Source organism: Rhinopithecus roxellana, chromosome 1 (assembly GCF_007565055.1).
Source record: "Rhinopithecus roxellana isolate Shanxi Qingling chromosome 1, ASM756505v1, whole genome shotgun sequence".
NCBI classification, from domain to species: Eukaryota; Metazoa; Chordata; class Mammalia; order Primates; family Cercopithecidae; genus Rhinopithecus; species Rhinopithecus roxellana.
In genome coordinates, this window is record NC_044549.1 from 118,370,020 (window position 1) to 118,395,880 (window position 25,861).

Consider the following 25,861-nt stretch of genomic DNA (forward strand, 5'->3'; position numbering starts at 1 on the left):
TTGGAACTTCCTGTGAATCTATAATTATTTCAGAATAAAAGTTTTAAAAGTAGACTGGCTGGGTGCAGTGGCTTATGCCTGTAATCCCAGCATTTTGGGAGGCCAAGGCGGGTAGATCACTTGATGTCGGGAGTTCGAGACCAGCCTGGCCAACATGATGAAACCCCATCTCTACCAAAGAAATATAAAAGCCAGGCATGGTGGCATGCGCTTGTAGTCCTAGCTACTCAGGAGGCTGAGGTATGAGAATTGCTGGAACCTGGGAAATGGAGGTTGCAGTGACCCGAGATTGCACCACTGTACACCAGCCTGGGCAACAGAGTGAGATCCTCTCTTAAAAAATAATTAAAAATAAATAAAAGTAGGCAAATAGTATAACAAACTCCTGTGTACTCATCACCTTATTCTACAGTTACCAATGTATGGCCAATCTTGTTTCACTTGTACTCCTACCCACTTTCCCCTCCCCCTCCCATATTATTTAGAAGAAATTCCAAGGTGTTATATCATTTTATCCATAAATATTTCAGTAAAAGTAAGAATCATTTATTTTTACACATAAACATAATTTTATGAATAATTTTAATGTAGTAGGCATCTAATTCCTAGATATTTTGCCTTCTTAATCTGTCTAGGTCCATTACCCCAATTTATCAATTTATAGGATTATTTCTTTTTCCCCTTTCCTGGTTTTCCTTTTACATCCTTCTTTCCTTTCTTATCTTTTGGAGAAGTCTTTCCTTTCTTTCGTGGTTTTAGTAGTTCACCGAATTTCCCAAATCCTTTCCGTACCATTGTTCCACGCCACCACGCCTGAATCTGAAAACAAAATAAACCCATATTCAGCATCGGCTGGTATCACAATGAACTGGAGATTGTTAAATCTCTTTATTCTGATACGTGGTCTTGAAGATGTGGAGAATGGGATGTGATCAGAACTCTAAATTTTATTTTCTATATTTCTCAATTGGCCAGGCATTCAGACAAATTTTTTTAAAAATGCATTTATTGCTTTTATGTGCCAGGGCCTGCTCTAGACTTTTGGGCAACAGCAGAGAAATAACTGTCTCAACTTTATGGAGCTCACATTCCAGTGAGGGAAGAGACAGTAAAAAATAAACACATGAATGTTCAATTTGACAGACGGTGATGAGTGCTATGGAGGGCGACCATGCATGGTGAGGGGATCTGAGTGCCTATGCCCTGCCTTCCTGTTCCTTACTGGGCTGTCTGTGCTCCTGCCTAAAGCCAGCCCTCACTTGTTCCCTGGATCCTATTCCCTCCTACCTACCCAGCAATACCCCTCCTCTAGTAGCAGGCTTGTCCAGTGGCTCCCCACTTCTCTCTGAATAGAAGCCAAAGTTCTTATATGGCTTACAAGGCCCTCTCTGATCTGCCTCCTCAATCCTGACCCCTCTAACCTCTTAACTCCCCTTTCCCTGGCTCACTCTGCTCCAGCCATGTAGGCCTCCTCCCTGCTCAGACACACAGGCATAGTTGTGACTCAGGGCCTGTACATTCGCTGCTTCCTTTGCCTGGAACTCTTCTCAGTATTCAGATGGCTCACCTCTCCGCTGCTTCAAGGGTTTGGTCGATAGTCATTGCTATGGACTGAACTGCGTTGCCCCAAATTCGTATGTTGAAGCCCTAATCCCCAGTGTGATGGAAATTGGAAAAGGGGCTTTGGGGAGATGATTAGATTTAGATGAAGTCATAACGGTGGGGCCCTCATGATGAGATTAGTGGCCTTATAGGGAGAGACATCAGAGAGTTAGCACTCTCTAGTGCAATTTCTCTCTGTCTCCGTCTCTCTCTCTCTCTCTCTCTCTCTCTCTCTCTCTCTCTCTCTCTCTCTCTCTCTGTCTCTCTCTTTCTGCCATATGAAGACACAGGGAGAAGTCAGCTTCTACAGGCCAGGAAGAGGGCCTTCACCAGACTCCAATCATGCTGATACTCTGACCTTAGACTTCCGGCCTCCAGAACTGTGAGAAAATACAGTTCCGTTGTTTAAGCCATCTGTTCTATGGTATTTTGTTGTAGCAGCCTAAGCTAAGACTGTCATCTTTTCAATGAGGCCTACTCTGACAATCTTATTTAAATTACCCACTTCCCCACCTCCAAACACTACTGGCAATTTCAGTTCCCCTTAGGGTGACCTAGTTTTTTTTTTGTTTTCTTGTTGGTTTTTTTTCCCACAGTAGCACTCTCTAACATAGTATTTAAGTTTATGTTTTATATTTCATGCTTTTATTTCCCTCCTACTAGATTTTAAGTGCTGTGAGGACATAAATATTTGTTTTGTTCACTGATGTATCTCAGTGCTTAGAACAGTGTCTGGTACATAGTAGAAGCTCAATAAATGTTTGTTAAATGAATGAACAAATGAAAGAGGTGGCTGGGGGTATGTATGCTGTTTTATATAAGGTGAATCAAGGAAGGGCTCTCTGATAAGAGGACGTTTAAGCAGAGATGGAACGAAGTGAGGGCCAGAATCTTGCCCGTATCTGAGGGAAGCATCTCTGGGCACAGGAAAAGCCAGTGTTAAGGCCCTGAGCCAGGAGCATGCTTGGTCCTTGGAAGAACACCAGGTATCTGCTTATGACTGAAGCCCAGTGAGAGTAGGAAAGATGAGATGGGTAGTGAAAACAGCAGACTGATCAGGATCCAGGGAACAGCACTACTCTCTAGAGGCAGTTTAGAAATTTATGGGACTTTTTATTGTCTTAAGGTTAAGCAGTCTTCAGTTGTGTGGTCTGTACCCTGGTCTACAAAGCCTTTCCAACGGTGTGCAGGCATGGATAGGTTGAAGACAGTCCATTTCCTGAGCTTCAGCTTCCATCCCGAGAACATAACTGCAGATCCCCCATCCCAGTTGCCCCTTTGGTGCTCCACAGAAGAAGGGCATGCCTTGAACCCACCTGAATCTTACTATAGTGCATTGCCCTGGATTCCAAAAATCATTAAGACACACACACACACACACACACACACACACAAGACAATTCAAAGTACAAGTGTTGATGAGAAAATGAATGACTGTAAGGACTAGTTAACCAATCCTTTTGCAAGACAGGTGGTTTCTAATTCTACTTTCAAGAAAAATAAGGGAAACCTAGTTGACATGTCAGCTAAGACCTGCTATCAATTTGGGGGATATAAATCTGGAAGAAGTTCAGAGATGTATGAAGCATTGTTTTTTTTAAAATAAAATATTACAGGCAAAAAAAGCTTCTTCCGTTCTCATTAACTCATCTGCGTGAACAAGTTTTCTCAAGGCTTTCATCTATAAAATGAAAAACAGGAGTAGAATCTGTAATAAACCCTGTGTTATTCTAATAATCATCAAGATTTATGCATGAATATATAAACTACACTAAAAAAACTCTCTCATTTTGTTACACTGTTCTAAAAAATCCTATATGTGTAATAATTTTTAAAATTTGTAAGAAATTTTATGTTGTTTTAGGTGATTTTATACTACTAATAGTTATAATGTATATACATTTTTAAATTTTAAAAATTTAATTTATATAAATATTTTTGTTGCCTAGAAGTACAAAAGAGCAATCTATGAAAGACATATGTGTATATATATAACCTTAGGATCAATTTTGAGGGGAAAGTAGAATGGAAGTACATGTTTAAGAAGAAAAGATATAAAAATTCTGCCTATAAAATAATAACTTGTTTAAGTATTTATAAATTGGTGTTGACAAATCATAATGATATTCAGTTTCCACTGGATGTAGTTAAAATATTGTTCTAACAGCTCTATTTTAAAATGTCAACATTTAAAATTCACTGGAAATTAACATCCTTTGCAATGATTTAAACTTGTGGCCAGCAATATATTAAATATCATTTTAAGAATGTGCAAGAGGGTGCATGGTTTTTCAAAATGCTTTCAGGAAGTATTCAATTAAAACCACAACTTTCATTCTTTCAAGTGTAATCCATCCTGAGCATATACACATTGAAATAATTTTTTATTTTAGTTTTTGAGATAGCTATCACCCAGGCTGGAGTGCAGTGGCACAATCTAGGATCACTGTAACCCCTGCCTGCCTCCTGGGTTCAAGCGATTCTCCTGCCTCAGCCTCCAGAGTAGCTGGGATTACAGGCACACACCACCATGCCCAGCTAAGTTTTGTATTTTTAGTAGAGACAGGGTTTCACCATGTTGGTCAGGCTGATCTTGAACTCCTGACCTCAAGTGATCCATCCACCCACCTCAGCCTCCCAAAGTGCTGGGATTATGGGCATGAGCCACCATGCCCAGCCTGAAATATATATTTGTATATAAATTACTTTTCTTTCTCCTTTAAATTGCTACTCAGGGATTATTTCAATTAAAATTATGTGCTTTTGTAGGTTTTTATTATTTCTGAATTTATTTTGGAATGGTAAAGGAGGTATCACAAAAGATTTATCATAAAAGGGAGGACATTAGGTCTGATAGGGTTGAGGGCTATTGAGAGAAGATTTTACGGACCAAAGACTTGACTCCTACTCTGAGTGAAATGGAGGACTGCCAATTTCAGTGGAGTGGTGAGCTCTAGCCCATGTTTTAACAGCATCAGTGCTACTGCTGAGCAGAAGGTATATTGTAGGGGAGCTGGCATGGAAGCAGGGACACCAGTCAAAGGGCTTATGTAGTCATCCGGCTGTGAGGTGATGGGGACTTGGGCCAGTTGGAGAATAAAGAACACTGGCTGAAGTGGAAACATTCCAGAACTGTTCTACATCTCCATGGGCTCAAAGGGCTAGAGCAGAATTACAAGGATCTCAGCCCTTTGATCCTAATCAATGGCAGCTCAGAACCCTGGACTCAGCCTCTCATCTATAAATGCTTTCATTTCTAATTTTTAAAATGTATTTTACTGCTTTTGTGAATACAAGCTTTTTTCATTCCAATGAAATAGTCCAAGAATTTGAGATTGTTTGAAATTTTGAAGTTTTGGTTTCCTTTGCCTATTTGTTGGCTTCTTATTGGACAAAGAAATAAGGGACATAAAAGACAAAAATACTAGGGCTGACATTAAAAAATCTTCTTACCCTTAGCCCTGGTGACATAAAAGTTACTAAGTAAATTCTCTTTTCAGAAGCAGGACAAGGGTGTAAGGAGTTGCTCCATAGGATAATCTGTAATGTGTTTACCATTAGACTCCCTCTAAAGCAACTGTTATCAACAATCTGGGCTGATTTTACCTTTGTTGCCATCATATTCCTATTTCTGTTTTCCTTGAGGTATTTCCATATGACCTCATTGCCTTCAGCACACACTTCTTTTGGGGGTTCTTCCATGGGATTGTCCATCAGTGTCAGAACCTTAAGATTCAGTAGGGAATCCAAATTCTCCGGAAGATGGGTGAGCAAGTTGTCCTCCAGCAGTAATTCTTTCAAAGCTGAAAAGGTTTTTTTTTAAATGGTGGATCCATCTTAGAACAAACAATATTAACTTGTCACCTAATCCTGCCCACATAGATGAAGGATCCAATTCTGCATTTGCAAAAAGAATGAGAGGAAGGATGCACAAGATCCGACAAAACTTTTTCTACCATCTAATAAAAGTTCTAGCTCTGTTTGCTCCTTCCCATAATGAAGAGAACAGAATTCAGTCTCCAGATAGTCCAAATGCTTTGTTTGTTTAGAGCAACAGTTTTTAGCTGAAACTGACAGCCCACTGGGAAAAATCACTCTCAGACCCTGCTGCTCCTAAGGTCAGCGGGCTATTGATTTTTTTTTTTTTTTTTTTTTTTGAGACAGAGTCTCTCACTTTGTTGCCCAGGCTGGAGTACAGTGGCATGATCTGGGCTTACTACAACCTCTGCCTCCCAGGTTGAAATGATTCAAGTGCCTCAGCCTCCTGAGTAGCTGGGATACCAGGCACACGCCACCACACTTGGTTATTTTATTTTATTTTATTTTTTGAGATGGAGTCTAGCTCTGTCACCCAGGCTGGAGTCCAGTGGCGCGATATCGGCTCACTGCAACCTCCGCCTCCTGGGTTCAAGTGATTCTCCTGCCTCAACCTCCTGAGTAGCTGGGATTACAGACACCCCGGCTAATTTTTGTATTTTTAGTAGAGATGGGGTTTCACTGTATTGGCTAGTCTGGTCTCGAACTTCTGACCTCATGATCCACCCGCCTCGGCCTCCCAAAGTGCTGGAATTAGAGGCATGAGCCACCGCACCCAACCTACAACTTCTTTATAACAATTCAAAGTTGTTGAAGCCAGTGTCCATAAATATTAGAGACAGAAAAATAGAAAACACTGAAAATTTTGAGAATATTTCACTCCTCCAGGGACCAAGGACAGGATAAAAGTTTATGGTCAGGAGCATTACTAAGGAGTATTGCATACAACCCCTTGCCTCCAGTTTTTTTTTCCCCCGAGATGGAGTCTCGCCATCGCCAGGCTGGAGTGTAGTGGTGTGATTTTGGTTCACTACAACCTCTGCCTCCCAGATTCAAGCAATTCGCCTACCTCAGCCTCCCAAGTAGCTGGGATTACAGGCATGTGCCATCACGCTCAGCTAATTTTGTATTTTTAGTAGAGATGGGGTTTCACCATGTTGGCCACCATGTTGGCCAGGCTGGTCTTGAACTCCTAACCTCAGGTGATCCGCCCACCTTGGCCTCCCAAAGTGCTGGGATTACAGGCATGAGCACTGCGCCCGGCCTTGCCCCCAATTTTTGAATGTCTTATGAGTAGGCATCAGCTTCCACTCTAATACTTCTTCATTCTTTTTTCATTAAAGAATAGCCATAGTTTGGGCCGGGTGCAATGACTCACGCCTGTAATTCCAACACTTTGAGAGGCTGAGGTGGGCAGATCACGAGGTCAGGAGATCGAGACCATTCTGGCTAACATGGTGAAACCCTGTCCTTACTAAAAATACAAAAAACAAAACAAAACAAAACCAAAAAAAAAAAAAAACTAGCCGGGCGTGGTGGTGGGCGCCTGTAGTCCCAGCTACTCAGGAGACTGAGGCAGAAGAATGGCGTGAACCCGGGAGGTGGAGTTTGCAGTGAGCTGAGATCTCGCCACTGCACTCCAGCCTGGGCAACAGAGCGAGACTCTGTCTAAAAAAATAAAAAGAAAGAAAAAAAATCGCTGTAGTTTGAAAACATGTGCATAAGCCTAGGGATTCAGAACCAAACAAAAAAAAGAAACATTTAAAATCTGATCCCAGTGGGTACTCAGCAAAAGCATGTTAAGTGAATGGATGAATGTACAAAGAATGGCTTAGTCTAGCAGAAAGTGTTTGGCTGTTTCAATAGGGATCATACATAGTTTTCCAGGTCAATCATGTAGGTCCAAGAAAGTCCGTTGCTAATTTCACCACTGTGGGCCAGTGCTTTTTCTTTTATTCAAGTGACTCAATGACCTAGATGAAATTTACTGCAGGATCCCAATTCCAAATTCTGGCATACAGTAAGTGTACAGTAAATTCTTGTTGGTAGTGTAATGAATGTATGGGTGAATGCTAATTTTCTTAGCAGTTGCTGTTTACTTTTCCATTCTAATAAATGACTTAACTGCCTTTGCAAGACTCTTAGCTATACTAATCAGGACACCTGGCCTCCCCCATGTCACTGAGTGAGCCCTGCAAGGAAGTAATGGGATAGACTCAGTTCTCCCAACACCCAGATTGGTCTTTAGCAAAGCAAGGAAGCCATTCGCCATGGGAAATACTGGCCACAAACTCTACTAGGCTGTGAATCTACTAAGTTTCCTCACCTTGTGCTTGGCAAATGGCATCTGGAAGTTGCTTAAGCAAATTGTGCCGGCAATCAAGAACTTCTAGGTTAGGCATTGACCCCAAGGATACGGGCAGGTACTCCAGATGATTGTTCTCTATATATAGCTCTTTAAGACTCTGAAATAACATGAGTATACCATAATAATATACCTTGATTAATTAATTATAGTGACCAGAGTCACCTGTGGGTGCCCATGCATATATATATATATATATATTTTTTTTTTTTACTTTAAATGCGGAGATAATGCATTGGGTTAAAGGGAAAAAGCATGTCTAAAGGATCATCATCAAGACATAAAATTATTTTTGAGTAAATCCATTAGACTTGGTTTCCATTTATGCAGGGAAAACAGACTACAGATATCTAGTGCTTATTTGTTTCACCAGAACTTTATGAAAAAATAATTTGAATAATTAACTACATTTATCATTAACTCTTTTTTAATAGCTAATTATCTGTGGCAGTTGCTACAGAATGATCATTGCTTCAACTATCAACGCAATATTGCCTCATGTGAAAGTAGCCAAAATGCACAGGGAATGGGTTTGAATGTATTCAAAATAACTATTTTCAACTTCACTGGGCAAAAATCTAATATTTGTACATGTACAGGTACAAAGGAAAAGATGATGAAAGGTGTTCTGTGAACACAGGGCAAAGGAATGGAGAATTAGGAATAGACTCCCTGTGTCATAGTGAGAATTACCTATGCTGTACATAGCATTGCATGGCTGGGGGTTATGTGGCAGCCCACGCCTACTTTATCATGTTTAAGAGTGCAGCAGGTCAGACGCGGTGGCTCACACCTGTACCCCAGCACTTTGGGAGGCTGAGAAGGGTGGATCACCTGAGTTCAGGAGTTCGAGACCAGCCTGGCCAACACGGCAAAACCCTGTCTTTACTAAAAATACAAAATTAGCCAGGTGTGGTGGCGGGCGCCTGTAATCCCAGCTATTTGGAAGGCTGAGGCAGGAGAATCACTTGAACCCGGGAGGTGGAGGTTGCAGTGAGCTGAGATTGTGCCATTGCACTCCAGCCTGGGCAACAAGAGTGAAACTCTATCTAAAAAAAAAATGTGCAACAACAGGAACATAAAAAAAAAATAGTTCTTTAAAGGATGAATACATGAAGATACCCTAGTATGGCTACTTTGAATGAAGTTATCCTGTTGCTTTGCAAGTATTCCTCACAGCCCTGTAGATCCAGGAAGCTGGTGCAACATGATTTCCCTTTTCCAAGCAGGGAGAGAGGTCACACTTGCCCTTACAGGAAATCCTGGGCACCAAAATGCAGGCTCCTAGCATGTCACTTGTATGATACTCTTTAACTTCAAAATAGTCCAGTTTTCAGGGGGCTACTTATAGAAAGTGGAAATTAAATGGAAAGAGGTAGACCCAATTTCTGTAACTGAAGCACACCAAATCACACAGTGGAAAGAAGTGTGGCAGGACATATCCAGCAGCAATCACAATGAAATGTTGAAGGGTTGTTCACGGACAGTGGAAACCTCAAAATGTAAAAGTGATTGCTTGTTTGAAGCTGGAAATCTAGTATGGATGATGCTACATCCAGCCTGTGGAGACCTCATATTTTCTCAGTTTCAGTCAATTTAAGAGGCAGTGGCAGGTGCCTCTTAGCCTGCTCATTTGGGGAAGCTTACCTGCAGTTTCCTAATGTGTTCTGGCACATAGGTAAGTTTGAATCCCTGGTCTTGCCCAATGTATAATTTCTCTAAAGATGCTAAAGAAAGGACTTCCTCCGGAAAGGAAAGGAACTCATTTCCTGTTAGTCCAAGTATCTTCAGTTTTGAAAGTGAGCCCAATTCTGAAGGTAACTAGAAGTATTCCAAAAAGATAAGTTTCAGGTCAAGATTATTTTTAACAGTCAGCAGAGATAAATTGGGCTTTTGGTTCTGAGGCAGACTGCTAAACAAGTGGAGTAACTTAGCCTCTCCTACTGATGAAAAATTTCTGCACGTATCTGCATTACAGTATTTATACTTTGGATCTAAAATCTCTGATTTCACTTTTATGCACCACTTTAAACTGGAGCAATTTTTTGTGGCCGGGTGCGGTGGCTTATGCCTTTAATCCCAGCAGTTTGGGAGGCCAAGACCGGTGGATCACCTGAGGTCAGGAGTTCAAGACCAGCCTGGCCAACATGGCGAAACCCTGTCTCTACTAAAAACTACAAAAATTAGCCGGGCGTGGTAGTGGGTGCCTATAACCCAGCTACTTGTGAGGCTGAGGCAGGAGAATCTCTGGAAGGCAGGAGGCAGAGGTTATAGCAAGCCGAGATTGTGCCACTGCACTCCAGCCTAGGCGCCAGAGTGAGAGGCTGTCTCAAAAAAAAAATTTGGAGCAATTTTTAACCTACGTTCTTGCCATTTATGGACTGTAGTGTGGCAACTGCTTGACACTATTGAAAGAAAAATACTAAAGTCATGTGTAATAATACAATAATAATATTCATAATAAATTCAGTTACTGGAACTAATACATTTAGTGATATGACTCTAGTGATATGACTAATAATGAAATAATAATATTCATAATACATTCAGTTACTGGAACTAATACATTTCGTGATATGACTCTTCATCCTAAAAGGCTTTAATAATTTTGAAACTTCAGTTGAAATCTCAGTTGGAGGCAAACATATATTCACACCATTTAATCAGTGTTCAGTGAACTCCATTATGATCCTATCGTGTCGTGTTCTGCTTTTCAGTGAATACCCAGGCTTGTGTACCCTATGTTGGAACTGGGTTGGCATTTCACAGAGTGCCACACTTTCAGGGCTGAAAGGCCTTAAGAAGGTTCTCTATTTCAACCTTCTAATACAGTGGTTGCATACATTCTACAGCGAGCCATCCGTTTGTATCTAAACACCACCTCCTGTGAAGAAAAGCTCATTGTCTTCTATGGCTACTTCTAACCATCAGATTTCCCACTTTAGTACAGCCAAAATCAACTTCACCATTTTATCTGCCTATCGGTTTCTTTCTGAACCATGGGAACCACATGGGAAAAAATTTCATTCTTAAAATATGTGACAATCACTCTGTTGACTGGGTTACAGAGATGCCTTATTTTCTTGTAGAAAAAAAATTCCAGTTATATAGCTCAACAGCTCCTTAACTCATATGTTCCTTTATCTGGCTTAATTCCTAACTGGGAAATCCTTCCCCACAGTTCCCTGCTTGAGCTCATGGACATTCTTCCCGGCCATTCCCTAGTTAGTCACCCGACTTTCATTCCGGCTAGAGCACAGCTGAGCTGCTCCCACCCCACCTCTCTGTCGATAGCCGGAACAGACAGGTCATTGGTGAATGGGCCACTTACAGTTGGAGAAAAAAGAAAGTTAACTGTAGGACAACCTATCTGTAAAAGTTTCACATACTTGGAAAAATAATGCATTTTTCTCTTTTTTGTGTAGAGTAAGGACTCATTTTCCTAAAAATGCTATAACAGTTTTCCAGTTTTATTTATTTACCTGTATATTTTAATTAGATCAAGTCAGTATCTGGAGAAACTGATGTTTAAGCTTTCCTCTTTGGCTATTTCAAAATTCTTCATCAAGCACTTAGAGCCCTTCAATACAAAATGCCTGCCTTCTGTGCAGTCCAAAACAATGAAAAAATATTTTTCAATCTAACCATTTTATTATAACCTAGAAATTTCACTCTTGTTGCTGTTTACTTAACTCATAAAGGCTTAGCTTTTCTTTTTCAAAGCACATTGAATGTTCAAAAAATTTTTTCAGAATATTTAAGATCCAGTAGTTAGTTTCATCATAGTCATAGTAAAGTATAATGAGAAGAAATCTAGATGTATAGAATAGAAAATCTGTAGAGCATTAGATGAAGACAATTACTGATGACACTATAATTGACATATAGCCATTTTGGGATCTGGTACATTGTTTTTTTTGTTTTGTTTTGTTTTTGTTTTTTGTTTTTAGATGGAATTTCGCTTTTCTTGCCCAGGCTGGAGTGGCAATTGTATAATCTCAGCTCACTGCAATCTCTGCCTCCTGGGTTCAAGCAATTCTCCTGCCTCAACCTCCTGAGTAGCTGGGATTACAGGTGCCCTCCACCATGCCCGGCTAATTTTTGAATTTTTAGTAGAGATGGGTTTCGCCATGTTGGCCAAACTCCTGACCTCAGTTGATCCACTCGCCTCATCCTCCCAAAGTGTTGTGATTACAGGTGTGAGCCACCGCACCTGGCCTGGTTTTCTCCTTTAATAGAAGTATACTCTACAAATAAAATCCATCTAGGTGCACATTGAAAATCAGATATTTTTGCATGCACACAGGCAAGTAGAAGCTACTGGTCAGGCTTTAAGAGCTAGTAACCCATGAGTTGAGTCTTTGGGGAGGGAGAGATAATGAGCTGGCTTAAAGGCCATGTTTCATTAAGGAGAGAAATGCATTGGAAGGTGGTATTAGCATGAGAGGAAATTGAGAAGGGAGGACAAATGCACACACACACACAAAGCCCATCAGAATAACTGAAGAGGAAAAAGCAATGGTACATAGAGATTGTCATGTTCAATACAGTAATATTTAACATGTCTACATTTCAGTGCAGTTTGACTTGTGGTAAAACTTGGTATTGGATGAAGCTTATTTTTAACAAGCAGTCTGTGTGTGATTCGCTCCTTTGATTTCTTAAAATTTCTCTCAGAACAGGATTTGGTATTATTCATGGCTCAGTATAATGTGTCATCCTTCCCATATGTACTTTATATTTTAAGTCTTTCACTCCAGCTGCAGAATGACAGACTTATCCACCAAAAGGAATTTCTTACATCAGCAGTGGAATAGTTCAGTGGAATGGGCTCTCACGGAACCTCAAAAATCCTCCAAGGTGAGTTGCTACATCAGTAGAGATTAAGTCCTAGAATTTCGTCCTGAATCTACAAGTTACCATCAAAATGTTTACTTCCTGAAAGGCAGCTTTAAAACCCCATAGCAATTCGGGGAAAAAAGTTCTAGAAATAAAAAATCAAATAAAAGATTTTTTAGCAGCTGGGCACAGTGGCTCATGCCTGTAATTCCAGCACTTTGGGAGGCTGAAGTGGGCGCATCACGAGGTCAGGAGTTTGAGACCAGCCTGGTCAATATGGTGAAACCCTGCCTCTACTAAAAATACAAAAATTAGCTGGGTGTGGTAGCAGGCGCCTGTAGTCCCAGCTACTCAGGAGGCTGAGGAAGGAGAATCGCTTGAACCTGGGAGGTGGAGGTTGCAGTGAGCCGAGATGGCACCATTGCATTCCAGTCTGGGTGACAGAGCGACAGTTCATCTCAAAAAAAAAAAAAAAAAAAAAAAAAAAAGATTTTTAATAATAAACCTGTAAGGACCAGGACTTTTGTAATGTATGGGGAACACATAAGACTGGTGTCCATGGCCAGGTAAAGCAGACCTATTATTTGATTACAGTTGTTGATTTCCAAATTCCCCTTTTTACTCCCTCTACAGTTGTCTTTTGCTCTTAACAACTGTTTTTTTTTTCTTTTTAAATCAAATATTATAGGACAGGCATGGTGACTCACGCCTGTAATCCCAGCACTTTGTAAGGCCAAAACGGGCAGATCACTTGAAGCCAGGAGTTTGAGACCAGCCTGGCCAACATGGTGAAATCCAGCCTCTATTAGAAATACAAAAGTTAGTCGGGTGTGATGGCGCACACCTGTAGTCCCAGCTACTTGGGAGGCTGAGGCAGGAGAATCGCTTGAACCCAGGAGGCAGAGGTTGCAGTGAGCCGAGATAGCACCACTGCACTCCAGCCTGGGTGACAGAGTGAGTGAGACTCCATCTCAAAAATAAATAAATAAAATTAAAATAAATAGAATATTATAAAATAATAAAGAAACATAAACCCATGCATGCCCAACTGCCCAAATCTTTTAATAAACCAAATGAAACACTGCAATTAAGTTCAGTCCCCTTAGGATCTCTTCCCCATTTGCTTTCTTGGTTTTTTTTTTTTTTTTTTTTTTTGAGACGGAGTCTCGCTCTGCCACCCAGGCTGGAGTGCAGTGGCCGGAACTCAGCTCACTGCAAGCTCCGCCTCCCGGGTTCACGCCATTCTCCTGCCTCAGCCTCCGGAGTAGCTGGGACTACAGGCGCCCGCCACCTCGCCCGGCTAGTTTTTTGTATTTTTTTTTTTAGTAGAGATGGGGTTTCACCGTATTAGCCAGGATGGTCTCGATCTCCTGACCTCGTGTTCCGCCCGTCTCGGCCTCCCAAAGTGCTGGGATTACAGGCTTGAGCCACCGCGCCCGGCCTGCTTTCTTGGTTTTTAAAGGCACATTCCTACATTGCCCAGTATGGTCTTGAACTTCTGGCCTCTAATGATCCTCCCTCCTTGGCCCCCTAAAGTGCTGGGATTAGAGGAGTGAGCCACTGCACCCAGCTGCTTCTCTATTTTGTTGACTTCCTTCTCTCTTCCCAGAGGCAGCCACCTTCAGGAATTTAGTTTTCTTCCAGTTAGTATTTTATATTTTCATTATATATAAAAATATCCATAAAATATGTGTTGTGTGTATATGTGTGTATGTATATATATATTTATATATATAGTTTTGTGTGATTTTAAAATTTATAAATGGTATCACAATGTTCTGCAATTTGATGTAGAACTTTAGGTTTTCCTTTCAACAAACATCACAATTTTGAGATCTATCCATATTGGCACATACAGTACCAGTTCACTTAAATTACTATATAACTTCATTTTATGAATATATTGAAGTTTATTTGCCCACTCCCCTACTGACATTTAGATTGTCTCCCATAATTTCATGATTATCAACAATGCTAAATGACCATTTTTGAATATGCCACCCTGCACACACGGGACAGTTTCTCTAGGGACAGATCTGGTTTTGCAGTTTCCTATGGATGAAACTTTAGGCTTCTAAGGCTGTATGTATTAGAAACATCTGCTGTTAATGGAAACTCTGTCGGGAGATGGTCTTTGTTAAGAATATAGACCCTGCGCTGGGCGCGGTGGCTCACGCTTGTAATCCCAGCACTTTGGGAGGCTGAGGCGGGGGGATCACGAGGTCAGGAGTTTGAGACCAGCCTAGACAACACAGTGAAACCCCGTCTCTACTAAAAATACAAAAATTAGCTGGGCATGGTGGCAGGTGCCTGTAATCCCAGCTATTCGAAAGGCTGTGGCAGGAGAACCGCTTGAACCCGGGAGGCGGACGTTGCAGTAAGCCGAGATCACCCAACTGCACTCTAGCCTGGGCGACAAAGCTAGACTCCATCTTGGGGGGCGGGGGAGGGGGGGAAGAATGTAGACCCTGGAGCCTGGCAGCTGTGGGCTGGAATCGCGGCTGTATCACTTACAGGCTGTGTAGCCTTGGCCATGTTAGTTAAGCTCCCTGCCCCTCACTTCCTTCATATATCATTGAGGACACAGTCGTTGTGAGAGGTAAACGAGATGATCCATGTAAACACTTAGCTCAGTGACTGGCACATACACCCTCTAAATAAACATTAGCTACTATTATGATTACTGCTGCTATTAGGGGAAAAGAAAGTAATACAAAGTATCACCTTGTTGAATATTTAGTAATCTTGGATTTTCGCCCATAAAGTCAGTTTAAATTTGCTGTTTAGACACTGAACCAACGTAGGGCAGGAAGGACCCTGGATGAGAGCATAGTCACAGCCAGAAAGGGAATCCGTACCTGTCCTATTTTATTGTCATCCAGTCCCAGGACTTCAAGGTTCTTCAGCGCACAGATCTGCAGCGGGCAGTGGTCCAGATGATTCTGGCTTAGGTCCAGGAAGCGCAAGTTGACCAGGCGCCTGACGCAGCCCCGCAGCCTGTGCAGGCCTGTGTTTCCCAGGTAGAGCAGGTGCAGCGAGGTCCACCTACAAATGAGGTATGGCACCTTCTCCAGGAGGTTCCCACTCAGCCCTATTTCCATCATCTTCCTGAGCTCGGCGAGGCTCTTCGGGATGGAGTGGAGGAGGTTATGGGATAAATCGAGCACCGACAGTTGGCTACAGTGGCACAGGGACGCGGGCAGAACGGGAAGGTTGTTAGAAGCAACATAGAACTTCTGCAGCCCCGTCAGGTGCCCGATCTCTTCTGGGATGGCACCGATTTTGTTCTCGTCCAGGTCAATGATCTCCAGATTATAGAGAACACAGAGCTCCTGGGGGAAAACTTCAAATTGGTTTCGCTTAAGGTAGATCTCCCTCAGCTTGGTTTGGTTCACTATTTCCTTGGGCAGACATTTCAAGTGGTTTCCGGTCAGTCCCAGCAGCTCGAGATGGTGGAGGTTTTTACAGATGACGACGGGAATTTCCTTCAGGTCGGTCTGGTAGAGCCGGAGCTCGCGCAGGGCGTGGAGGAAGCTGACGATGAGAAGGGAGGAGGAGAAGATGGGGTTGTAGCTCAGGTCCAGTCTCTCCAGGCTGCTCAGCAGCCCCAGCGCCGGGCACAGGCTCCTCAGGTTGTTTTTGTCCAGGTAGAGGACCCTGATGTTCTTCAAACGCTGAATCTCCTGGGGAATTTCTTCAATCTGGTTGTTCTCCAAATGCACTTCTTCTACTTCTGTGAATGTGAAGATTTCCAACGGAATGGCAGTCAAGCTCTGATTAGAGGCATCAATGAAAAATGTTCTATCATTGACGTGCTGTGGATCATTTCTCTGATGAATTTTAGATGAATGTTCTACTGATTTTATGTCTTTTGACATTATTGTGAAGAAAAGCACAAATATTCAAAATCTGAAATACTGTGAAAAGGATGAAAAAAAATCAGAATTTACCTGCCACCAGACTTGCTATACTGAAGAAAAATAAAATTAAAACCTAGTTGATTAAACTTACTGCTTGAAACTATGACAGAACATAAAATTTAGGTTTTTGCATTTCATGTTAGAAGAATTAAAGTGTAGCCGGGCGCGGTGGCTCAAGCCTGTAATCCCAGCACTTTGGGAGGCCGAGACGGGCGGATCACGAGGTCAGGAGATCGAGACCATCCTGGCTAACACGGTGAAACCCCGTCTCTACTAAAAAACACAAAAAACTAGCCGGGCGAGGTGGTGGGCGCCTGTAGTCCCAGCTACTCGGAGGCTGAGGCAGGAGAATGGCATAAACCCGGGAGGCGGAGCTTGCAGTGAGCTGAGAACCGGCCACTGCACTCCAGCCTGGGCAACAGAGCGAGACTCCGTCTCAAAAAAAAAAAAAAAAAAAAAGAAGAATTAAAGTGTAGACTCCTTCCCCTAACACGTAGACTCACATAAAAAAAAAAAAAAAAAGAGATTAACTTCAATTTTATTTATTTATTAATTTTTGAGACGGAGTTTCGCTCTTGTTGCCCAGGCTGGAGTGCAATGGTGTGATTTCGGCTTACTACAACCTCTGCCTCCTGGGTTCAAGCGATTCCCCTGCTTCAGCCTCCAGAGTAGCTGGGATTACAGGCACCCACCACCATGCCAAGCTAAATTTTTTTTGCAATTTTAGTAGAGACAGGGTTTCACCATGTTGGCCAGGCTGGTCTCAAACTCCCGACCTCAGGTCCACTTGCCTTGGCCTCCCAAAATTCTGGGATTACAGGCATGAGCCACTGGGCCCAGCCTAATTTCACTTAAAAAAAAAAAAAAAAAAAAGCCTATTCTGAATGTTTCCAGTAGGATGTAGAAGGTTGCAAAAGATTCTTGCTCTTACCATAACACTGAGAAAACACTAGGGAAAAAACCTCATATTTTAAAATGTAGTATTTTTCCTTAAAGCCACCAGAGAGCCGAAGATACAAAGAAAGCAAAAAAACAAAACAAAACAAAACAAACAAACAAACAAACAAAAAAAAAAACCCCAAAAAACAAACAACAAAAAAACAAAAAACAAACCAAAAAAACCCCCCCAAAACACTATATTCTAGAGCTGCACCAGCCTTTCCTAAATAACTAGAGACCTGTAAGTAGACCCTCTCATGGCTGATGGCATTTGCAAGTTTGAGGACTGTCAGGCAGAGAAACAACTCTTTAATAGGCACAGGCAAAGGAACTTCCGGGAGAAGAATAAACCTGCCAAACTTTTAACAGTCATGTGTAGGCTGGCATAGTGGATTAGAATTTGGAGTAGCCCCAAATGCAAAGTCCATTCTCCCCACTAACTAGTTCTTCCCATTAGTCTTTGGCTGGCTAAGTGGCCACAGGGAAAATTGCAGGCCGGACTAAAGAACAGAGGACCTGTAGTTTCACGGCCTTAAGTACTGAAGCCTGGCTGGAAGGGGCTTAACTCTGTCTAAGCGAGACATTTGGAACTGCAGTTAATTGGAATGAACTAAAACCCAACCCAGAAACAAATTAAAGTCTAATAAATGGAGAGACAAATCATGTCCATGGATTAGAATACTCAATAATGTTAAGATGTTAGTATTCCCCCAATTGGATCTATAGTTTTATGTAATGTCAGTCAAAATTTTAGCAAACTTTTTTTTCTTTTTTGGTAGAAGTTAACAAGCTGATTCTAAAATTTATGTGAAAATGCAAAGGAACTAGGCCGGGCGCGGTGGCTCACGCCTGTAATCCCAGCACTTTGGGAGGCCAAGACGGGCGGATCACAAGGTCAGGAGATCGAGACCACGGTGAAACCACGTCTCTACTAAAAAAAAAAAAATACAAAAAATTAGCCGGGCGCGGTGGCGGGCGCCTGTAGTCCCAGCTACTCCAGAGGCTGTGGCAGGAGAATGGCGGGAACTCGGGAAGCGGAGCTTGCAGTGAGCCGAGATCGCGCCACTGCACTCCAGCCTAGGCGACAGAGCGAGACTCCGTCTCAAAAAAAAAAAAAAAAAAGAAAAGAAAAGAAAATGCAAAGGAACTAAAGATAATCTTTAATGAAAACAAAATCAGCAGACTTACACTACTAGGCTTATAAATCTTATAAATGCAAGATGTGAATATTGTATTTCAGAAGGGTAAGTCTTTAGTACACACACACACACACACAGAGTCTGTGGGGGAAAGGCAGAGAACAACATGACATGATAGTGGCAAGGTTGGCGGTAGCATCTTTGAACTTCTTTTTAGCATGAAGACAGTCCTTCTGGAGTATCTGGACCTCTCATCCATTGCAGAGGCCTAGTCCCTAGATGAAGGGGATACATTTCTAGTTCCATACATAATACTACTATTCCTCAAAACACAACACTATGTGCTTCAGGAGCTTGTTGCTTTATGCCTGGACTCAAAACCAGCTCCGAGACAAGTGTTATTTAAATAAAAGGAAATATTTAACACTGATTTTGTTTAAAACTAGCTGTCTCTAACATTTTTGTCATTTAGTCATCAGGCAGATTAAATTTATCTAATACTATTTAGTCCTGTAAGGTAAAATCTCCAGTTTCCTACTTGCAAATTTCTGAAAATTCTCCACAGTATGTAGACTGAGGCGATAATACAAATAAAAATAGGGAACACCTAGAACAATGATTATGTACTCTAGGCTTTACTTAAAGTAACCTCATCAATCTTTACAACAATCCTATGCAGCAGGCATCACTGTTAGCCCGTTTCACAGATAAAGAAATTGTATAACTGAAAGGGCTCTTCTCAGAACATCGTAGGAAGTGTGAGTAAGAGCAGAGAATTGGACACAACTTCACCTAGAGTTTTAACATCACTCGTTTACAGGAAACCTGGCATTTATTAAAATCATTCTTCTTGGGTGTGAGATTTTAGACTTGATTTTACTGTGCAGCATTACAACAAAGTCACTTGGGAGAAATTTATGTGGATTAGAATTAATATGAGGGTGTCTGGGCTTCCAGACACATGAAATAACTTATTTCTCTTAACATTCATCTTTCTCCATAATAAGACCTGCTTAGAATATCTAATTGTGTGTGTATGTTATCTCACCTTAATCATATATCCCATCAATTTGACGGCCCCCTGAAAGCTATATATACGCCCGTATTTCACATTCATTTGTGGATTTAATAAAAGGAGATTGTAAAGCCCGGATTTGCAATAGTTTTGCCAGTAATTCCACCACAGTAAATGAGAATGGGGAAGATTTGGTCTTTTTTGGCCATTTTTTTTCCTAGGGATTGCTACCCAAATGTGATCTAATTTACTTATTATTACAATCCAATATTATGGTGGGGTGGTTTCTAAATTAAATAATTGTTGCATCTTCATTTGAAGGAGCCAAGATTTGCATAGTTTAACAATTAGCTTTCTTTGTGTAACTCCAACACCTGAGAAAATCATTTAAGAAACTAATCAGCCCTCTCAAATTTACAGTGAGTGTTCATGCTTTTGTTTCCAAGTCCGTCTATGTGCAAACTGGATAGGTAAGACTAGGTTCCTGAGGTCAATATGGTGCGCGACTCTCTCTGTTAGCATAAAAATCCATTTATAGTTAAAAGAATTTCAAGATTTTGCTTAAAACCTCATTCAGCATATCTATTCCTTCTAAAAACTGGTGAACCACAAACAAACTAAAAGTAACCTTAATTGACTTCAGACTGGAAATTCATGTAATGGTAACAAAGAGTAGCAGAATATGCCACTCCAAAATATGCCACTTTGGTATGAGGATTACTTTAAGCTAAAGACACTTGAAAAATGGCAGATGCAAGAAGTGTATTCTAATCTTCCCTTTCCCTCCTTGAAAACAGGAGCTAAAACCTCCCATGCAAAACATGCCTTCCCTATACCAGAAAGAAAATTCTTCAACAGGGAGTCATAGCTGAGAGAATTCTGTACAAATACATCTTGTTAAAAAAAAAAAATCCTGGAGGCAGTGCAAGATGGCTGAATAGAACCCTCTAGCAATCATCCCCTCCAACAGGAACACCAAACTGAACAACTATTCACAAAAGAAAGCACCTTCATAAGAACCAAAAATCGAGTTTGCAATCACAGTCCCTGGTTTTAACATCATAGCAAGGAAAGAGGCACTGCAGAGGGTAGGAAAGACAGTCCTGGATTGTCAGAACCATCCCTCCTCCATCCCCCAGCAGTAGCCACGTGGCACAGAGAGAGAATATGTGTGCTTTGGGGAGGGAGAGAAAAGTGACTGTGGGGCTTTGTAATGGACTTCAGTGCTGCCTGTCACAATGGAAAGCACTACTGGGTAGAAATTCAGTTGGTGCTCATGGAGGGAGCATTTAGACCAGCCCTAGCCAGAGGGGAATTGTCCATGCCAGTGGGTGGAACCTGAGTTCTGGCTAGCCCCAACACTGTGGGATAAAGTGCTCTGGGGGTTCTAAATAAACTTGAAATGCAGTCCAGGTCACAAGGACTGCAATTCCTGGGCAAATCTTGATGCTGTGCTGGGCTCTGAGGAATTGCTCTTGAGGTGCTAAATGTATTTTAAAAAACAAGACCCAGTGATCAATGTGTGGTCTGCAAGAAATACATTTCACCTATAAAGACACACATATGCTGAAAATAAAGGAATGGGAAAAGATATTCTATGTGAATGGAGAACAAAAAGAGCAGGAGTAGCTACACGTATATTAGACAAAATAGATTTCTAGACAAAATAAATTTCAAGACAAAAGCTATAAAAAAAGACAAAAAAGGTCATTATATAATGATAAAGGGGTTCATTCATCAAGAGGATATAATGATTGTAAATATATATACACCCAACACTGGATCACCTAGTTATGTAAAGCAAATATTACTAGAGATAAAGAAAGAGATAGACTCCAGTATAATAATGGCTGTTGATTTCAGCATTGGACACTTTCAGCATTGGACAGATAAAGACAGAAAATCAACAAAGTAGCATTGGAATTAATCTGCACTATAGATCAAATGGACCTAGATATTTACAGAACATTTCACCCAACAGCTGCAGAATACACATTCTTTTCCTCAGCACATGGATCTTCTTAAGGATAGACCACATTTTAGGTCACAAAACAAGTCTTAAAAATTTCAAAAATATCAAAATCATATTAAATATCTTCTCTGAGCATGGTGGAATAAAACTAGAAAGCAACAACAAGAAGAAATTTGGGAATCATACAAATACGTGGAAATCAAACAACATGCTCCTGAATAACCAGTAGGTCAATGAAAAAAATTAAGAAAATTTTTAAAATTCTTGAAACAAATTAAAATAGAAACACGGCTGGGCGCAGTGGCTCAAGCCTGTAATCCCAGCACTTTGGGAGGCCGAGACGGGCAGATCACGAGGTCAGGAGATTGAGACCATCCTGGTTAACACGGTGAAACCCCATCTCTACTAAAAAATACAAAAAACTAGCCGGGCAAGGTGGCGGGCACCTGTAGTCTCAGTTACTCGGGAGGTTGAGGCAGGAGAATGGCGTAAACCCAGGAGGCAGAGCTTGCAGTGAGCTGAGATCCGGCCACTGCACTCCAGCCTGGGCGACAGAGCGAGACTCCGTCTCAAAAATAAATAAATAAATAAATAAATAAATAATAAATAAATAAATAAATAAAATAGAAACACAATATAACAAAAGCTGTGGGATACAGTGAAAGCAGTACTAAGATGAATGTTTATAGAATTAAGTGCCTACATCAAAAAAGCAGGAAAACTTCAAATAAACAATGTAATGATGCATCTTAAAGAACTAGAAAAGTAAGAGCAAACCAAATTCAAAGTTAGTAGAAGGCTGGAGTGATAGCTCATGCCTGTAATCCCAGCACTTTGGGAGGCTGAGGCAAGTGGATTACCTGAGGTCAGGAGTTCAAGACCAGCTTGGCCAACATGGTGAAACCCTGTCTCTACTAAAAATACAAAAATTAGCCAGGTGTGGTGGTGTGTGCCTGTAATCCCAGCTACTCAGGAGGCTGAAGCATGAGAATTGCTTGAACCCAGGAGGCAGAGGTTGCAGTGAGCTGAGATCATGCCACTGTACTCCAGCCTGGGCAATAGAGCAAAACGCTGTCAAAAAAAAAAAAAAAAAAAAGGAAGAAGAAAATAAATAATAAAAATAAAAGAACAAGCAGAAGAAAAGAAATAAAAATCAGAGCAGAAATAAATGAAATTAAAATAAAGAACAATCCAAAAAATTAATAAGATGATATGAAAAGTTGAGTTTTCTGAAAAGATGAACAAAATCAATAAACTTCTAGCCAGATTAGGAAAAAAGAGAGAAGACCCAATAAATAAAATCAGAGATGAAAAAGGAGACATTACAACTGATACAGCAGAAATTCCAAGGATCAACTATATTTTAACACACTGGGAAACCTAGAAGAAATGGATAAACTCCTAGATATACACCATTTACCAGGATTGAACCATGAAGAAATCTGAAACCTCAATAGACCAATAACAAGTAAAAAGATCAAAGTCATAATAAAAAGTTACCCTAGCAAAGAAAAGCCTGGGATCCAATGGCTTCAATGCTGAATTTTATCAAATATTTAAAGAAGAACTAATACCAATCCTACTCAAGCTATTCTGAAAAATAGAGGAGGAAACACTACTTTCAAATTCATTCTATGAGGCCACTATTACCCTGACACCAAAACCAGATAAAGACACACCAAAAAAAAAAAAAAAAAAAAAAGAAAAGGAAAAGAAAACTATAGGGCAATGTCCCTGATGAACCTTGATGCAAAAATCCTCAACAAAATGCCAGGAAACTGAATTCAACAACACATTAAAAAAATCATTCATCATGACCAAGTGGTATTCATTTCAGGAATGCAAGGATGGCTCAAGATACACAAATCAATCACTGTGATACATCCTATCAACAGAATGAAGGACAAAAACCATGTGATCATTTTAATTGATGCTGAAAAAGCATGTGATAAAATTCAACATCCCTTCATGATAAAAACCTTCAAGAAACTGGGAGTAGATGGAAGATACCTCAACACAATAAAAACCATATATGACAGGCCCATAGGTAGTATCATACCGAATGGGAAATACTGAAAATCTTTTCTCTAGAATCTGGAACAACACAAGGATGCTCACTTTAACTAGCATTATTCAATGTAGCACTGGAAGTCTTAGCTACAGGAAGTAGACAAGCGAAAGATATAAAGAGCATCCAAATTGGAAAAGAAGAACTCAAATTATGCTTGTTTGCAGATGATATAATCTTATATTTGGAAAATCCTAAAGACTCCACCAAAAAAATTATTAGAATGGATAAACAAATTCAGTAAAGTTGTAGGATACAAAATCAACATACAAAAATCAGTAGCATTTCTATATGCCAACAGCAAACAATCATAAAAAGAAAATAATCTCATTTACAGTAGCTAAAAATAAAATAAAATACCTAGGAATAAACTCAACCAAAGAAGTAAAAGATCTCTACAGTGAAAACTATAAAACATTGATGTAAGAAATTAAAGAGGACATACACACACACAAAAGGAAAGATTTTATGTTCTTGGATTAGAATAATAATTATTGTTAAAATGTCCATTTAATCCAAATAAATTTACAGATTATATGCAATTCCTATCAAAATACCAAAGACCTTCTTCACAGAAATAGAAAAAACATCCTAAAATTTATATGAAACCACAAAAGACCCAGCATAGTCAAAGCTAACCTGAGCAAGAAGAACAAAACTGGAGGAGTTACATTACCTAAATTAAAATTGTATTGCAGAGCTAAAGTAACCAAAATAGCATGGTACTGGCATAAAAATAGATACATAGACCAATGGAACAGAATAGAGAACCCAGATATAAATCCATACATCTATGGTGAACTCGTTTTTGACAAAGGTATCAGTAACATACATTGGGGAAAAGATAGTTTCTTCAATAATGATTCTGGGAAAACTGGATATCCATATGCAAAAGAATGAAACTAGACCCCTATCTCTTGCCACATACAAAAATCAAACCAAAATGGGTTAAAGGGTCAGGCGCGTTGCCTCGCGCCTGTAGTCCCAGCACTTGGGAGGCAGAGGCAGGTGGATCACTTGAGGTCAGGAGTTTGAGACTAGCCTGGCCAACATGGTGAAACTCTGTCTCTACTAAAAGTGCAAAATTAGCTAGGCATAGTGGTGGGCGTCTGTAATCCCAGCTATTCTGGAGGCTGAGGTGGGAGAATCACTTGAAGCTGGGAGGCAGAGGTTGCAGTGAGCCAAGATCATGCCACTGCACTCCAGCCTGGACCACAGAGGGAGACTCTCAAAAAACAAACGGCCGGGCGCGGTGGCTCAAGCCTGTAATCCCAGCACTTTGGGAGGCCGAGGCGGGCGGATCACAAGGTCAGGAGATCGAGACCATCCTGGCTAACACGGTGAAACCCCGTCTCTACTAAAAAATACAAAAAAAAAAAACTAGCCGGGCGAGGTGGCGGGCGCCTGTAGTCCCAGCTACTCCGGAGGCTGAGGCAGGAGAATGGCGTGAACCCGGGAGGCGGAGCTTGCAGTGAGCTGAGATCTGGCCAGTGCACTCCAGCTTGGGTGACAGAGCAAGACTCCGTCTCAAAAAAAAAAAAACAACAAACAAACAAACACCCAGAGACCCTAGTAGGCACAGACACAAGCGCCTGTATGTTGAGAGGAACACACCAGTGGAGGAGCACACAGGTGGCTGGACATTGAGAGGAACAGAGGAGCAGAAGAGCACACTGACAGGCACCAGCGGACACTGCCAGACCATCCACAGGTAGAAGGATGCATAGACCGAGGGGAATTTGGCCAGCGTAGTCAGCGGAGAGTCCAGGGGAAAGTCCAGGGGACTCCAGGGGAAAACCACCTTTCCACTCCATTCCCTTTCTGGCTCCCCATCCATTTCTGAGAGCCACTTCCACCATTCAATAAACCTTGCATTCATTCTCCAAGCCCATTGTGTGATCCGATTTTACCGGTACAACAAGGCAAGAACCCCAGGATGCAGAAAACCCTCTGTCCTTGCGATAAGACAGAGGGTCTAACTGAGCTGATTAACACAATCCGCCTATAGACAGCAAAACTAAAAGAGCACCCTGTAACACACGCCTACCAGAGCTTCGCTTCAGAAGCTGTAAGCATTCGCTCCTAGACACTGCCCTGGGTTCCGAGCTCACGTGCCCCAAAACCTGCCCGTCTGCATGCTCCCCCTAAGGGTTTCAGCAGAGCACCAAAGAAGCAAGCCACACTCC

General features: G+C 41.2%; 1 protein-coding gene across 1 annotated transcript; it reads right to left on the bottom strand.

Annotated features, from left to right (window-relative positions):
- Positions 1-524: 524 nt before the first annotated feature.
- Positions 525-16,531, bottom strand: LRRIQ4 (leucine rich repeats and IQ motif containing 4). Its single transcript, XM_010353475.2, has 5 exons — positions 15,481-16,531; positions 9,431-9,604; positions 7,745-7,883; positions 5,209-5,405; positions 525-819 (listed from the first exon to the last, which is right to left on the bottom strand). The coding sequence occupies exons 1-5, from the start codon at positions 16,498-16,500 to the stop codon at positions 667-669; spliced, it is 1,683 nt and encodes a 560-aa protein (XP_010351777.1). The 5' UTR covers positions 16,501-16,531; the 3' UTR covers positions 525-666.
- Positions 16,532-25,861: the final 9,330 nt, after the last annotated feature.

Coding starts and splice junctions, on each gene's coding strand:
- LRRIQ4 (XM_010353475.2), bottom strand. CDS start 16,500: ATGTCAAAAGACATAAAATCAGTAGAACATTCATCTAAAATTCATCAG. Junction 5,406..7,744: donor TGCCATTTGCCAAGCACAAG/GTGAGGAAACTT, acceptor AAACCTTTTCAG/CTTTGAAAGAATTACTGCTG. Junction 820..5,208: donor GGAATATGATGGCAACAAAG/GTAAAATCAGCC, acceptor TTTTGTTTTCAG/ATTCAGGCGTGGTGGCGTGG.